Source organism: Gopherus evgoodei, chromosome 10 (genome assembly GCF_007399415.2).
Source record: "Gopherus evgoodei ecotype Sinaloan lineage chromosome 10, rGopEvg1_v1.p, whole genome shotgun sequence".
Taxonomy (NCBI): Eukaryota; Metazoa; Chordata; order Testudines; family Testudinidae; genus Gopherus; species Gopherus evgoodei.
Window position 1 is genome coordinate 25840609 of NC_044331.1, and position 18170 is coordinate 25858778.

General features: G+C 39.9%; 1 protein-coding gene across 1 annotated transcript in view; it reads right to left on the minus strand.

The window, feature by feature from the left end:
• The window catches only part of PRTG (protogenin), a 126445-nt gene that overhangs the window by 29466 nt on the left and 78809 nt on the right, over positions 1–18170 (minus strand). The window contains exons 10-11 of the mRNA XM_030578237.1: positions 17016–17321; positions 13344–13532 (exon numbers count right to left, since the gene is read on the minus strand). Of these exons, the coding sequence (XP_030434097.1) occupies positions 13344–13532; positions 17016–17321 (495 nt within the window). The remainder of the gene's footprint in view (positions 1–13343; positions 13533–17015; positions 17322–18170) is intronic.

Here is an 18170-nt window from a genome sequence, read left to right on the forward strand (position 1 = left end):
GAGAGTTGAAGCATGCTAAAAATTAAGCACTCTATCAGAGGAATGATTATTATTTAGCAATAGACTAGAGCAGTGTCCATTTCAAAATACAGCAATTTAAAAACATTTATTTTTAAAAAACTTCAGTTAAAGAGATATTTAAAATTAACGACTTTTTTAAAATAAATCAAGAAATCTCAGTGGTTTAGTTTGAAATGATGCTCACTGTATTTTTGCATGAAATAAACTAATTTTCTGCCCAGCAACTGACTGAATACTATTTGCATAAAGCATAACTGTATATGCAATCAGTATAGCACAATATTCCTGTCTGAATTCCCATACATATTAATTTTTAAATGGTGGAGTTTCTAGGACCAGAAATGCCAAGAAAGTTTTCTTCAAGATTCTATGCACTCTCATACCTGCAGAAAATTTTACATTTAAGTACTTGAAAGGGATACAGTTTGCTGCATTGGAAACCAGTGGCTTATCTCCCGGCACAATGCAAATAACATCCCTTCTCTTAGCTTCAAGAGAAATCCTTTAATCCAGTTCTTCAAACAGTTGCTACAAATTCGGCCTCTCTGTTGTCCCTAAAGAAACAACTGTATCTGATATTTCAGCTGGGACAGCAGCTGGGGGTGTAGGAAAAAAAAAACAACAGATCTTCATTGCAGGTAACTGCCCTTCATGCCACTTGAGTAGACATGTCTCCTGCCTCCTCCACCCCCTTTTAGTCTCCATGGTAGTTTCTGCTGTTGGCATATCAAAGCCTGTGTTTTCTCATTCGTATTTTATGGATTCTTGCAAAGCATTGTCACTTGAAATAATGGAACTTCCTTCTTCCTGATAGCTCCCACTGTCTACTCAGGGGGCCTTGCTTAGCTGGATTTAATACCCTATTTAGTTATTTGAAGTGAAGCTGCACCAGTACAGAAAATCTCTATCCAGTGCTGGGGTTCAAGCAGAATGTGCTCTGTACATTTTTAATGCCAAAGAATTGTTTTCTCCACTCTTTAAAGAAAAAAAAGCCTTGTAAGTTAAAATGAGTTACAACAAAAATCAGCGCATGTTGTAAGTCATGACAGTAGACCTAATTTACTGTTTCAGATTGAACCCCTCCCCACACACACCACTTTTACAGCAGTTACATACAAAGAATAAAATCAGAGGATCTCTCCAACACACAAACTGCCGGTTTTCAAAAGGAAACAAACTGCACAGTTGAGAAGGCAATAACGCAACTTTCAGTCCCCAAAATAGTGGTTATCATTTAGGCAGATAAATAGTTTTCAGCTAGTTTTTAAGCCATTCGATGGGCTTACATTTAATCCAAAGAAGCCTAGAGCTTACTCGTTTTTTTAAATGAGTGTTTGTCAAGTTTGTCAGATGTAACACCCTAATCAATATCGAAACAGATATGTTGCTTATGCAGATGTTATAGCTTTCAGTATTTTAGAACTATTAAACTTGATCACAGGATAAACCAGTAAATTACAGAGTTCTGATGGTGTAATTTAAAGTTGACAAAGACATTAAACTTTAATTAAAGCTTCCCATTATAAATGCATTGGATAAAATAAAATTTACTTTCAAAAGCAAGATGAAGAGTGATGTATTTGTTGTGCTAGATTTTTCACAAATTTCATGGTTTAGCATTCTTTATGAACACTAGAATTATTAGCAAATATGGCAGAAAAAGAAAGTGTCTTGTGATCATCCAAATTAAACAATGTTGGTTGATACCATAAAAGAATAGGTAAGGTTCAATATATTTGCTTTTGAGACAAATATGCACAGGTACTCAGAGTATGAGCCAAGTACAGTCATACAACCACACAGAAAGGAAAGTGGCCACATCAGTAAAAGTCTGGCACTGAGTTATATAATAAAAATGTCACACTGGCAGCTGGTAGTTTTCTGGTGTTTCTTGACAAATATGACCAGAACAAGCTGACATTTATCCAGGATTTGCTCTCCATGTCATATACTAGTGGTTAAACTAGTTAGTGAATGCCATTCCAACGGAGTCCAACAAAGTGGCACCCAATTACAACGAGTCTGAATTTGACTCTGTGAGAAATAGATTTACAAGCAGGATACTGCAATTTGTTATCCCAACAGAGTGAAGCAGTTTAAGGTTTGAGGGGGCGTTATTTTTGTCATTAAAAAAAAGAACATAAGAAGTGGGTAAATTTGCAAATGACTAATTTAGCCTGGCTGGCCATATCAGCTCAGTTTATTCTCACCTTGAAGCCTTGTGATATTTAGCACCTGACTGTCCTGGTGCACATCAAATCTCACATGTGCTAAAAATTACATAATCAAGCATGCTGTGAAAGAGAGATTCTTCATTCCTTCCCTTTCCCCACCACCCAAGCTAATGCTTGTACATTCAAGGCCTGGTTATGTCACTGGAACTCTAGGACACAACTTCTCACTGACAGTTGAAACCTGATTGATTGGCGTTTCACTTATACTGAATGGCAAAATACTGTACAAGTCTGCAAATTCCTACCATAAAAAACAAACAAAAAACTCTCACCACCTGTTATGTTCAGAATTAAGGCCTCCAAAAAGTAATAACATGAATGAGAGGGAAGAAGGCTTTCCAAAGCACGTTGCCTCAATGTCTTACAGATGAAGGAAATCTAGTTTTAATAAACCTCTGTTCTTTATATGTCTAGTGTAGTCTCTAAAATCTTTTATTTTTTTTTTAAGTCTAGGGGAAGTCCAAAAAAATAAATAAATAAAACAAACAGATATGCAGTGTCTGAGGTTAGAAAACAGGCTCATACTTAAAAGTGATGACAGGTCTACAATTTATAATTATAAAGTAAGGAGTATAATATATCTTTGCTTATTGAGACGCAGTATCCTATCAGGACTAGCTGGAGGGTTTTGTTTTATTTTTGTTAAACACACACATGTATTAAACTACCATGATGCCGGGCAGAGCAAGAGATGAGAACCAGCTGAGGAAAAGAGTGCCTTTAAATGCTCCCAGTCTACTTCTGGAGCCTTGGTTTTATCACTATGCAGTAAAACTGACTCCCCCTCTCCCCCAAATCCCTTGTTTTAGCTGATAAGTACAGTAGCAAGCTTGTTATGCACAATCAGGAGAATTAATAGATAAGAGGTTTAGTTTAAGTATGTAATCAGGGTGAGTAAACACCAGGCTGACCAGCTGTAAACAGTGGTAATAAATGATAATATTTATCCTGGTCACCTACTGAGCTATTAACACACTTTCCACTATGTAACAATGTAAATATGTCTTTCCAATGTCTACAATATAGATGCAGTGTACCAGTATATCCTTTAGTCACATAACCAACTAAATAAACTCTCTTTGCTGATCGTTACTGAGAACCAGTGTAGTATGGATTAATTTTCATTTTTGTTAAACAATGGTGAACTTTGGTCATGTCAACACTTTCACTAACTATGAAAATCTGACTCAACATGCAACACTCAAGCATAAGGAGTCAAGATCACTAGTTATTGTATTGTGTTTTACAGAATGCCACGTGGCATAACTGCCAGCAATGAGCTGTCATAAATAGGGAAATCCACTATGAAATGTAAGGATAGAACTTTTTACTTCATGGAAATATACCGGACACATTTTTGGGAAGGTTAAGAGTGGAAAACCCCTGGGTTTCAAAAACATGGCACTTAAAACCACTTCCTTCAGCACCTGATTTTCAGATTATCTCAAAGTGGCCCGCAAGTTTGTGTTGCCAGAACGTACACATACACTTGTACCCTCAAAATTGGGCATGAAAATTAATTGCTTTGATTTCTAGCTAATTGTTTCCATGCACCAAATGGACAATTTTCTGGATGTAAACATTTGGGAATATATTTTGATTCCCACAAAATGTGGGGTTGCAGCTGAAAATCTGGCCCTAAACCGTAAACGTCAGGAACGGAATACACTAACAGAGCAGATACCATGGTCATAAGCATGTTATAAAAACCTATGATAGCCATTGCAAGTATTAATGTCTATATATACATTTATCATTTCTTTTTTCACCTTTGTTAGTTTGCTTCTGCTCTGTGGTTTATCTGGAGATTTTATTATGCAGAAAGATGTCATCAATTTACAGTTAAGGTCTGGAGAAGCCTCCCATATTAAAGCCAATTCTCTCCGTCACAAACACAATTTGATAAAAGCCAAACCACATGCCACATCTTACCTTCACATTGATTTTGTTTTGCTTTCTTTTTTGCAAACTTTGGGATAAATAAATAAAGGAGTTTACAAGATATTCGGTTGCAAAGTTGTAGGCAGCTGAACTTCATAAAAATTCCTAACTTTTTTTCTGATCTACACATATTCCTTTATCTATTCACTCCAAAATGTTCTTATTCTCTTTACCTCCATGAGAAGTGGTACCTTTGTTTTACTAGAGTTAAGAGTATAAATATGTACAAGCATCTTACATGAAAATTAAATATTAGAATGCCAAGCTTTTGATAGACTGCATAGGGTGGCTGATTCTTTGAAGGAAACCCTTCTCCAACACAATTTGGGCACCCCAAGCATCAAGAAGTAAAGCTGGCAAACCATGAAACCAGTGGTTCTCAAACTGGGGCCGTCGCTTGTGTAGAGAAAGCCCCTGGCGGGCCGGGACAGTTTGTTTACCTGCCCCGTCCACAGGTTCAGCCGATCGTGGCTCCCACTGGCCGCTGTTCGCTACTCCAGGCCAATGAGGGCTGTGGGAAGCAGTGGCCAGCAAATCCCTCGTCCCACACCGCTTCCCGCAGCCCCCGTTGGCCTGGAGCAGCGAACCACGGCCAGGGGGAGCCGCAATCGGCCACACTTGCGGATGGGGCAGTAAACAAACCAGCCCAGCCCGCCAGGGGCTTTCCCTACGCAAGCAGCAGCCCTAGTTTGAGAACCACTGCATTAAAGAATTGGCTAGAGCTGGTTCCTTTTAAAAAATAAACAAACTTTCTCGGATTCTAATTAGAGCTGTCCTATACAAGGTGCAATTGCTACTGCACAGCAACAATTAAACTACAACTACAAAGAAACTAAACTAAACTAACCTACAACTTTAAAAAAGTACAACCAAAACCACAACTACAACCCTTCCTCTCCTCAAAATGCAGCAGCCTGGATGGCACAAGAAGGGACAATTTGCATCTCCTTATGCCATCCATGCTTAATTTTTTTCAGTGTATTTAAGTATGGCTATTACTAGCATGGTTTTATGATGAGGGCATTAGACTGGAAAAGTGGTTGTGTGTACTGAAAATACAAGCAGAGAGAGAGAGTGAAGAGTGTAAGAACAGGAGCAGGTGCCTATCTCAATGTGCCCTAAAACACAATCCACACATTATGCAGAGTCAAAACTCACCCCCTTCCTTTAGCTTGGTTAAGAAAAAAGTTGACAATAAGGTGACAAAGTTGATTTCAAACCTTCCACCTGCAGCTGGCCAATCGTAAGCCTTCTATCTCTGTCTCTCAAGAGACCCATTCCTGCTTCCAGTATAACAAGGCAGGGTAATCAGTCAATAGAACCCACTTAGCCCTCTCTCTGCAACAACCACTAACAAGGTGAACTGTTTCCGTCAAATACTGTCAGTCTGTTCCAGACTGATAGAACAGTTTCAGATACAGAATGAACAGGGCCTATCTGCCTGTGCTTACAACATCAAGCATGTTATAGTTGCAGCGATTTGAAAATAATTTTGAAAGAGTAATTTGAAGATCTTTAATAATGGGAAATGAACTTGTGTCTTTTTACGTCCATTTCCTTTATTTTGTTTTAATTGGTTTTCACACTGCGCCAGTCCATCTCCTGTGCTGCACAGTGGAAAGTTTCCCAAACAAATACCTCTACCAGGAAAACTAATCTGATCCCCTGACTGCCTTTACTCTGAAACCTTATGGAAACAAAGGCTGGAAGAGCAGGTTTACAAAGTGTCACAACCTCAGTTTCTTTGGTAGGAGTCAGAACTTCCTAAAGCAAGAGGGAGCAAAGGAAGAATTAAAAATAGAGGCAAAAATGCATAGCATGCACCCAAAGATCTGTTCTTGTCGTAAATTCAAGTAATAATGTTAATGGAATTTTACGCTGGAACTAGGAAACAGTCTGCTGCTGAAAAATAAATGCCAAGACCTTTAACATAAACAAATGTTGCCATGAAGCTGGGGATATTTATTTTGAGAATGACAAGCATGGATCCGGTCAGAATGTTTAATTCCATATACATGGTGACTATCATGGCAAATAATCCAGTTAAAAAATAAATAGGGGTGACTGGGCAGACCTACGCTGGGGCAGGAAGTCTAGTCTGGCAACATATGGTGGGAAGCAATATGAGAATGAGAAAAAGAGAGAGAGAGGATTTGAAGTGACATTTCATATTAATCAATCTTAACATGTTTAACATTTAACATCTCTTTTGTTGGCATCCCAATTCCAAGCGTTCTTCTGTCCCTCCACCTGGCACACTGGTGCCACTCACAAAGAACTGACTTTAAAATATTATTCAATAATCATCGAGTTCAGCCAACATTCTTCCTGCGAAAAGGAGACTCCCTCTGACTTTGCAGTGTGTAACATTGACCCTCGAGCAGGAAAGTGAAATGCTTTCCATGCACAGATAGGCTTTGCATCACAGACCTAGGTGAGGACACAGCTTGTCTATTCTTTGCTTGCTTCCACAGCCACAAAAGTAGCCCTCTTCTGTGACACACCCAAAGCACATTGGCATGAAGGTGTGTCTGCACTATAGTAACTATACGAGCACAGCTACCGTGCCATAACAATGTTGGCATACCCCATAGTGTAGTTGCACCCTACACAAACCGAAGGGGCTTTTCTGCCAGGGCAGGAACCCCACCTCTCTGAGCTATGGTAGCTAGGTTAATGGAAGCATTCTTCTGTCAACATAGCTGCATCTACACTAGGAGTTAGGTCAGCACAGCTACATCTCTCACAGGTGTGAATTTTTTGACCGAAATTTTAAGTGTAGAACAGGGCTAAGGTGAAAGAGACGCATCTTGGGAATCAAACTCTATACCTGGCAGAAGAGGAAAGTGCCAGACTGATAAATACAGCTGTTGCAAAGTAGCCTAGAGTTAGATTTATGACAAGCAAGAAGATGAAACTCTAGAGCCAAAAAGCAAGTCAGAAACCAGCCTATTCCAATGGTCTTTAGTGTAATCTGGTGTCAAATAATCTACATTCCTGAAAATCTGCATTCCAGGTAGGCTAAAAAAAAAACCAAAACATCTACGTCAGTTTACAAATTAGCAGGTTTCAGTTTTGTCTTTTTTTCAATCACTCCAGATACATATATAGTGTCAGCAAATTCAAGGTGTCTTGGAGTTACCTATTTGCATTTGCATTAATGATGTCCAAGAACATAGTGTATCAATGGTTAACTTAACAGAAATAAAAAACAATACAAGAAACTTCTTTGAAGCACAAAAGTTACAGCTGATCGTCTCCATTCTGCCTTCGATCCTAAAACACTTTCTGTACAGAATTCGTTTTCCTAAAACACTGTTAAATCTGGACAATATGCCTTCAGATTTCTACAACCAGTCTATACAAACGGGCTCTCCACAACGTCGGTACTTCAGGGCTCTAACTCAGGATTGAAAAACAACCTTCAAGACATACCAATAATTAGGGGGAGAGAGACAGGGACAGTTAAACAATCCAACAGCCTATTACCAAGGAATCATAGACTACAGTTCACTTTACTTTTGTGTTCTAAATGTATATTACAGGAAGAAGTCAAAAGTTTGAGTTAGAATGAAAGAAATTACAATGAAAATTACAGTAGATATTAAGGTTTTTGAGAATTAAAGTATCCCTCACCTTCTGCCATGAATAGGACCTGGGATACAGAAAAATATTCACAGGAAGCTTAGAGGGATATGGGATTAAATTTCTAGCACAAGTAACATTTCCTATAAATCCCGTGTCATGATCTTCTTGTCTGAAATAAGTGATTTACAAACAAATGTGAGAACAACATTTGCGTGGGATGGAGATCAGTATGGACTAAAATAAGAGGGCAATGGCAAAGTCTGAAGTAAATTAACTTCATAGGAGTGGGCTATAAAATAGAATTTTATCAGCAGACAATGACATTTACACGCCTATACAGTTCATAAGTGTGTGTGGAGATGCATAACATAATATGCATGGTTTTCCAGTTTTCAAATGCTTTAGTGTATATCAATACCTAGGCCCAGAATAGTGCAAAGCCACACAATTTCACCCAGAGGCACAAGTCCCATATGGGGCTACACCTATTGTTTGCCCCATTAGATCATGTCACAGCTCCTGATTCCTAAAAAATTCATTAGGTGCTTATTTGCAAGGGGGGAAAATAAGAAGCAAAAGAGAAAGTAAAATAATATCTGGCAGTCACTCCAAAATAGGACAGGGGGAAGAGAGAGAGCAAGAAATGAGATAGGGGAAAGAAAGAGATTCAAAGCCAGCACTAAAACCGCATGCATTGCCTGTTGCTACTGAAGCTTTGCCAGGTTCTGGCGTTACTTGTCTTTTTGTATTCTCTGCTGCTGGTAAGTACATAATAGCGGGAGAGGACAAATATCATGACATGTACAAGCGTCCATGTATTCACCCAATTTGGAAATAACCCTTTTATTGATCAAATTATGTAACTTGCCTGAGACTGCTGATTTGACATGCCCTTTCCCTTGTGATCTCATATCTCCAGTGTCCTATCAATGCTTACAACTCATTTTGAAGATACTGAAGGTCCCTTAAATCACTGATATTTATTGAGAACTACCTTAAAACAAGTCCTTAGGAGAGACAAATGGTTGGGAGAACATTAGTTTTCTAAGCTGCCGTCTGGTCCACTAAGATTCCGTTTACCGTAAACAGATAATCTGGGGAGATGGGTTAAAGAGTGATTTGTCAGGTACAGCAAAGCAAATTCCCTACAAGTTCGTTATTACATGAACACGTAACTAATTATCTGAAGTGATATTTTAATTAGCAACAGAAATGAAATAATGTTGTCAAGAATGATTGTGATTACTCATGTAAAATCCAACAAATGAAGAACCAATTCTTTCCTTTATTGGGTGGAGATCTACTCCTGAAGATTAAATTCCCTCTTACACTGCAGGGCATAATATTAGAACCATCCTCTAAACATGTATCTGTAAACAAAAGTATTTGCTCATGTACTGTTGGCAGGATAAAAGTTAAGTGTTCACAAAATTTGAAGCACGCAGCTTGTGTGTGAATGCAAATCAAGTGGTCGGGCATCTACAGTAACTACCTGAAATTTGAGCAGAACTATCCTGAGCTTCAACAAGTGTAAAAAACTTAGGTGTGAAAAACTGCTTAAGTAAAATTTCACAGGCCAAACGGAAACCCCTTTGAAAATGCAGCACTTCGTGACTTGGATGTTTCTCTTAGATGGTAAGGGAAAAAAAGAATGTCTATCTTTGAAAGGCACATTCAATAAATCTTTAGCCACAAGTTGCTAAAAGTCAGCACAGTAACACTTACTCTGAATCTTCTTGAAGAATACTATGTAATCAATACATCCATCCTATGACAGCATGGATGGGGGAGAGGTGGAGAGGAAAGATTCATGGTTTGAGCATTGGCTTGCTAAATCCAGGGTTGTGAGTTCGATCCTTGAGGGGGCCATTTAGGGATCTGGGGCAAAAATCTGTCTGGGGATTGGTCCTGCTTTGAGCAGGGGGTTGGACTAGATGACCTCCTGAGGTCCCTTCCAACCCTGATAGTCTATGATTCTATGTAACCTGAATCTGAGCCATAATGTCACCAGTTTTAGATACTTGTAAGTAAGTTAGAGTGATGCAGGCCCATATTTTCAAAACCACATGTGTTCAATTACTGTTACAGCATGCACAAATTGTGAATGTGAATTTTTGCACATCTATAATTCAAAAAATTTGGGTGACAATCTGGCAAACTACAGATTTCACATGTGCAGATTTGACTTGTCTAAGAAGTTCCCACTTCTCCCTAAATGCTTATTAGTAAAAGAAACCATCAGAGATGACACTTTAATGGAAAAAATGTGTGGAGGCAAAGTATTTTGTTTGCACCAGTCTACGAAACACATTTGATCAGAGGAAAATTGTTGAACTAAGAAATTCTATGTGAAAAGCGCTGCACAGTCAATAAGTTTACATGTGTTTGGAATATAGTTTTGTCAACTGCATAATGAGAAGACAAAAGAAAAAAGAATTTACCTCTTAAAACACAGAAACACCATGTCCTCCTAAACTACTCTCTTTTTGTCTCACTGCTCTGTTAAACAGTCAGCTGCTGCCAGATGGTCTGGCTAGAAGTGGTTGCAGATGGTCAGTTGTCCAGTTAACAGAGCAGAATGCTTTCCTCAGTCTCTCCCTAACATAGTGTCTGGGCTATATATAACAGATAAGAAAATCAGGCTGTGGTCAAGAGGCCATTTGACCTAGTTAAGACTACAGGTCAATTTTGATAATTTAGTCAAGATTAATTCTCCATCCTGTCTAAAGTAAAAGTAAACCATCCTGACACATTAAGAACATGAAGTGTCAAGTCTTGCAGTGATTTTGCAGATTTTACTACAGACCACATCTTTAAAGAAAATTTGAATCCCTCTGTTGCATCAATAAACAGGGGCACCTTCAACCGATGTCTCTGCTTTGCTTGTTTGAACTGTATGTTTATGACTGACATTGACTATAAGCGCTATAGGCAAGGAACTGTGGGTCTAATCCAAAGTCCACTCAGAACAATCAGTAGGAAGACTCTAGTTGACTTCAACAGGCTTTGGATCAGGCCCTGTGTCATCTTTTCTGTATCCAATCCTGCAAATGCTTACCACTACAGTTTATGGTACTAATGGGATGACGCATGATAGTAAGTACTGTGCCTAGTAGCAAGTATTTGCAGGATTGGGCACTAAAACTGTACTATGCTGAGCCAACTGTTGGTAGTCAATATATTGTTAGATATAGGAAAGAGATAAATCCTAGATCCTTTGTAGTAATTTTCCAGTTCTAATAGACCAGTTACAAAGAACATATTCAGATTACCATTCAGAAAGTGACTTGTATCCCTTATAGATAGCTGGACAAAATTATTTTAATAACTGCCAGCCTCAAAGATTCTGATAAGTGACCTGGCACATTTATATTACCAATTATACATGGTGACAAATTTATCTAATTTTGTTTAAAGCAGGTAAATATATATTCACACTCACACACTCACTCATGCCCATCACCCCAATTGGGGTATGGGCTGCCAACAACAGATCTCCAGAGTCCTCTATCCTGAGCCATTCGTTCTAATTGGTTCCAGGTATAGCCCATTTTTTTGCTATCCCCTGAAAGTCACGTCGCCAGGTGTTTCTTGGACAGCCTCTTTTCCGCTTGCCTTGGGGGTTCCACTGCAGTGCCTGTCTGGTGATGTTAGTTGGCTGCTTGCGCAGTGTATGTCCTATCCAACCCCACCTTCTCTATCTGATTTCTTCTTCTGCTGGGAGTTGACAGGTCCTCTCCAAGAGGTGGATGTTACTGATGGTGTCTGGCCAGCGGATCTGGAGAATCCTTCTGAGGCAGCTATTTATGAAGGTCTGGATCTTCCTGATGGTTGTTTTAGTTGTCCTCCAGGTTTCAGCTCCATACAGTAGGACTGATTTCACATTGGAGTTGAACAGTCGAATTTTTATTGCCAAAGACAGCTCTCTAGAGCTCCAGATGTTCTTGAGCTGTCAGAAGGCTGCTCTTGCCTTACCAATCCTTACTTTGATGTCTGCGTCTGTGCCACCCTGCTGGTCGATAATGCTACCTAGGTAGGTGAAGGACTGCACTTCTTCCAGGGGGCTTCCATTCAGTGTGACTGGGTCATTGCTGGTGGAGTTAATCCTTAGGATCTTGGTCTTGTCCTTGTGAATGTTGAGGCCAACCTGTGATGACGTGGCTGCCACTACGTTGATCTTCTCTTGCATCTGCTGTTTACTGTGCAAAAGGAGTGCAAGGTCGTCAGCAAAGTCCAGGTCATCAAGCTGGGTCCACATCGTCCACTGGATTCCGTTCCTACGCTCGTAGGTGGATGTCTTCGTAATCCAATCGATGACGAGGAGAAAGGGAAGTGGTGAGAACATGCATCCTTGCCTGACTCCAGTTTGCACCTGGAAGCTGTTAGTAAGCTGCCCTCCATGGATCACTATAGTGTATACCGTCATATGAGTTCTTGATCAGGTTGACCACCTTTGCTGGGATGCCGTAGTGCCGAAGGAGCTTCCAAAGGGTCTCTCGATCCACACTATCGAACGCTTTCTCATAGTCAACAAAATTGATGTACAACGAGGAGTTCCACTCTATAGACTGCTCGACTATGATGCGAAGCATTGCTATCTGGTCCGTGCATGATCTGTTCTGCCGGAAACCTGCCTGTTCATCTCGTAGCTGTAGGTCGACGGCATCCTTCATTCTCTCTAAGAGGACTCGGTTAAAGACCTTCCCTGGCACCGACAGGAGTATGATTCCTCTATAATTGGCACAGTTGCTAAGGTCTCCTTTCTTAGGGATTTTGATGAGATATCCTTCTTTTCAGTCCACTGGAATCACTTCTTCTTCCCATATCTTCTCAAAGAGGGGGTACAGCATTTCCACTGAAGCATCCAGGTCTGCTTTCAGGGCTTCTGCTGGGATGTCATCAGGTCCGGCCGCCTTCCTATTCTTCATCATAGTGATGGCTTTTCTGATCTCGTCTCTGGTTGGTTTATCACAATTAATTGGGAGGTCCTCGTTAGCTGAGTTAATATCTGGTGGATTTGGTGGTGCTGGTCTGTTCAGGAGTTCCTCAAAGTGCTCCACCCATCTGTTCATCTGTTGTTCTATTCCTGTTATAGACTTTCCCTGCTTGTCTTTAACGGGACGTTCTGGCTTGCTGAACTTTCCAGACAGTCGCTTGGTAATATCATACAGCTGTTTCATATTACCGCTGTATGCTGCCTGCTCCGCTTCTGCTGCCAGTTCATCCACCTACTCTCCCTTATCCTTCCTGATATTCCTCTTCACTGCTCTGTGGGCTTCAGCATACTCTTTTTGAGCTTTGGCCTTTGCTGCTCAATATATATTCAAGCACTAGATTACTTTGACAGCAATGTAGCTCAGATTTAAGATTTCTATTACTGAGGAAATAAGTGACCTAACCTAATCTTGCTGTCTCAAACAGAATGTTATGGTATGATCCTAAAAGTTAAAAAAGCTTTCAGTTCCTATTTAGATGTCATTTGACTTGATTTTCTGTGTTCTGGGGGGTGTCATTTTTGCCTGACAAAGTATGGAAAAGACAATTAATGCATGTACTCACCCAAACCACTGAGAGTATACACAAGGTCACGGGCATCCAGTAGAATTGGTCCATTCTCCTGCTGGCCTTCTTCCTTGTAGTACAATTTGTACCCTTCAATAGTCGCTGTATCCTCAGAGTCCTGATGCCACCTCACTGTAATGATTGTACAGTTCAGTGGTTCCAAACTCAGCTCAGGAGACTTTGGTGCTAGGGTAAGAAATTGTATCTTTTAATATATTAGAAACAAACAATTCTTGCAAACACTTTTCTTCAAGAGTCAACATTTCAAACCCCAAAGCTCAAGTTTATTCAGAACTGGGGTTCTGGTTCCAACCCAGCTGTACAATTATGTAATTGATACTATATAACCTAGGCCAGCCTTATCTATACCATCTATCTAAAAGCATCTCAAGCTGGGCTATCTTGCAGAAAGGGTCACTTTGTAATGGAGGATTAAACTTTGAGTTAGGTTATTTTAATTTTGCTTTAAACTAAAGTCCCCACAAAATGCATTTGACCGAGCACAGATTAAGCCCAGATTAAACTTTGGTGTCTATGCATAAAAATGAAACAGTCACTACTCATGTTTTAAAATTATTCAGAGCTGGAATAACTGATAGCTTGTTCAAGAAGGTTAAGCGGGGTGTGGGGGAGAAGGAAGTGTTGCATTATACATCAAGAATATATACACTTGTTTTGAGATGCAAAACGCAGAGAGTTGAAGGCAGAGCAGTTGAAAGTCTCCGGATAATGATAAAAGGGGGGAAAAATAGGGGTAACATCATGGTAGGGGTTTACTACAGACCACCAAATCAGGAAGATGAGGTGGATGAGGCATTTCTAGAACAAACAACAGAAAAATCCAAAACACAAGACATGATAATAATGGAAGAACTTCAAATACCCAGATATCTGTTAGAAAAGTAACATGGCAAAACACAAAACTTCCAGTAAGTTCTTGAAATGTATTGGGAACAACTTTTTATTTCAGAAAGTGGAGGAAGTACCAGAGGGACAGGCTTTTTAGACTTGATTTTGACCAGCAGGGAGGAATGGGTTGCAAATCTGAAAATGGAAGGCAATTTGGGTGAAAGAGAACATGAAATGATAGATTTCAGGATTCTAAAGAAAGCAAGGAGAGCAGAAAATAAGGACAATGGACTTCAAAAAAGCAGACTTACAAAAAAAAATCAGAAAACTAGTAGGCAGTCCCCAGGGAAGAAATTCTAAAGAATAAAGGAGTTCAGGAGAGCTGGCAGTTTCTCAAGGAGACAATACTAATGGCACAATTGCAACCTATCTTGATGTAAAGGAAAGATAGGAAAATAGGAAGAACAGTAATACAGGAAGAATATGGCTTCATGAGGAGCTCTTTAATGACCTGAAAATCGAAAAAGAAACCTACAAAAATGTGGAAATATGGAATTGCTAAAGAGAAGTACAAAAGAATAACACAAGCATGTAGGAACAAAAACCAGAAAGGTGTAGGCCCAAAATATGTTACTCCTAGCAAGGGACATAAAAGGCAATAAGAAGAACTAAATACATTAGGAGGAAGAGAAAGACATAGGGAAGTGTAAGTCATCTACTCTACTGAGTAATAAGCGGGGAAGGAGAGCTAATAACTGATGACATCAAGAAGGTTGAGGTGTTTAATGACTATTTTACTTCAGTCTTCTCTAAAAGGGTTAATGGTGATCAGATACTGAACACAAGTAATATTAACAACAAGGGGGAAGGAATGCAAGCCAAAATAGGGGAAAGACAGGTTACAGAATATTTAGATAAGTTAGATCAGTGTTTCCCAAACTTGGGATGCCGCTTGTGTAGGGAAAGCCCCTGGCGGGCCAGACCAGTTTGTTTACCAGCCACGTCCGCAGATTTGGCCAATCACAGCTCCCACTGGCTGTGGTACACTGCTCCAGGCCAATAGGGGCTGCGGGAAGTGGCGCGGGACAAGGGATTTGCTGTCCGCCGTTTCCCACAGCCTCCATTAGCCTGGAGCGGTGAACTGCGGCCAGTGGGAGCTGCAATCGGCCAGACCTGAGGACGTGGCAGGTAAACAAACCAGCCCGGCCCGCCAGGGGCTCTCTCTATACAAGCGGTGCCCCAAGTTTGGGAAACATTGAGTTAGATGTATTCAAGTCAGCAAGGCCTGATGAAATTCATCCTAGGGTACTTAAGAAACTAGCTGAAACAAACAAACAATCTTGGAACTAGGAACAGAGAGTCCTGTGGCACCTTTAAGACTAACAGATGTATTGGAGCATAAGCTTTCATGGGTGAATACATACGTATGCATCTGACGAAGTCAGTATTCACCCACGAAAGCTTATGCTCCAATATATCTGTCAGTCTTAAAGGTAACACAGGACTCTCTGGACTCTCTGTTGCTTTTTACAGATCCAGACTAACACCCCTCTGAATCTTGGAACTGTTAGCAATTATATTCAAGACCTCATGGAGTCTAGATGATGTCCCAGAGGACTGGAGAAGGGCAAACACAGTACTATCTTTACAAGGGTGAACAAAGAGGACTCAGGGAATTCTAGAACAGTCTGCCTAACTTCAATACCTGGAAAAATACTAGAACAAATTATTAATCAATTTGTAAACACCCTAGAGGATAACAGAGTTATAAGGAATAGCCAGCATGGATTTGTGAAGACCTCTTGCGTTCCTTCCAACCCTCCATTTCTGTGATTCTATAACCACCTCCTACTTCCCCTCTGCCCCACGCATAAGAATTTAATAAATGATTACAACCCCCAATGCCAAATGTGGTCTAGGCTACTTACTCATTACATACATTTAAGAAATAAACCTTTACACAAAAACCTACAAGTTTTTGAATATCATATTCTTGCTGAAGTTTAATGCTTTCATAAGTGCTATTACTGAGTAATAAGCTTGACTTACATTACAGTAAAACACTGTGGGTCAGATTGAGGACTAGTGGATCAAAAAATGAGGCTGACTGGCATATGCAGAAAAATATACGCACAAATGTAACTATATTGATGTATTCACTTCAAGTAGCCATATGCACAGCTGGTATGTGTAAATTCCCTGATTTGCAACCACAATTTTGTGCACTCCATTTTTTAAAAAATATTTATGCAAGAGACTTCAACATCATTGTTCAGGAGGCCAAATGCTAACATGTCTGAGCTGCTTCTGGCTTAGAAACATGGCTTCAAGACCCCTAAAATTAAATGTCAAACTTGTAAATATCAAATATGAAAAGAACTAATAAGACCATCACAGTGACAGATCAGCTCTTTGCCTTTAACGCCATGCAAAAGACCCCACACAGTACAGATTAATTAAAATAGTTAAGTATAGTTCAAATTGTGCCTCAAAAGCAAGACTGATCTAAGTTAATTAATTGATTGATTGAAACACCCAGTAGGTTGAGTAGCTTGAGCTCTAGAGATGCATTATCTGCTGCAGCACTCAAAAAACACCCAACACCTACCCTCTCCCCCACCCAGAAAAACATTGTATTTCAAATCTGCACAACATGGCAGGAATTCATCATCTGAAATTCACTAAATAAAAATGCAGAACTTCTAATAGTGGTCTGGTCCACACCGAAGTCAGTTGGAGTCTTTCCATTTTCTTTTAAGAAGATCTGGACCAGGCCCACACTGAACTTTTATCCAAGGGATTTGAGGAAAAGAAAATCACCTTTCACACTTGTGGCTTTGGGGGTCCGGTGGGAAGTCCACAGAGAGGCTTCTCCCCAGCCTACCCTCGTTGCTGCAGTAATACGAACCAAGTAGACACTATCGGGCTTCAGGCCTCCCAGAAGATACTCATTTGTGGTCCCTGGAAGCTCCAGAACCTGGATAGTGCTTTCTGCATTGAGGCGAAAAGACACACGGTACGAGATCACTTGGCCTCGCCTGTATTTGGCTGGGATTGGCAGCCAGGAGATGAGAATATCTGTGGGACTTCGACTTGTCAAACTGATTTCAGGAGCTCTCAAAGGAACTAAAAATAAAGCAAATAAAGTTTTCAAAGCTTGATGTATGAAAAAAAAATTAAACAAACACACACAAACCCCTTAAGCAACTGTTTTATTATTGTGCCCTTCAGTAAAATTTCCCTGGAATATTATTGGACTGCCAACCAAAGAAAGTCTGGTGAATCCAATTTATTTGTTTTTTAAATAACCTGAAACTGGTTATATTTATACCTTCTGTATACAGTAGTGACCAAAATAAACCTGATCCTAGAAGATACTCAGTACCTACGTCTCCTATTAATTTCAACAGGAGTTGACTGCAACAGCATCTGAGTCCAAAATGAGCACATTTTTGTTGCAGCAATAAGGTGTACATGTTAACTAGATCACAGTTCATAGGAAATAGGGAGAGAGTCTTTTCTCAACATTTGAGATCTTTACAAGCAGCACATTTCACTTAAAGAATAAAAGTCCTTCATTTTTTTAATATTCTTTTAGGTAGGAATGGATTTCCATTCAAAGCTAAAGAAAATGCAGTGAATTTACAGTTTTGGTTACATATCTGATCATTTCAGATGTTTGTGAACAATACAGATTCTGCGTGAGTGAACAATGAATCTCTTGCTACTAACAAAATAAGAGAGGTACCTGTCCCAGTGAGGGGTTCTTTACTGGCAGAGAGGTTCTATCAGGCATCAGGTAACTGGCTGTCACCTGATGGGTAAAGATCCAAAAACTATTTGTGGTTGGGTGTCTAATTGCCACCAGGTGAACCTGTAGAGAGCTAGGGAAAAGGCACTTTGTCTTGAGGGCAAGAAAACAGTAGATACTCCTGCTATTTTGGACGGTCTCTGGAGATATCCAGAGGACAGCAA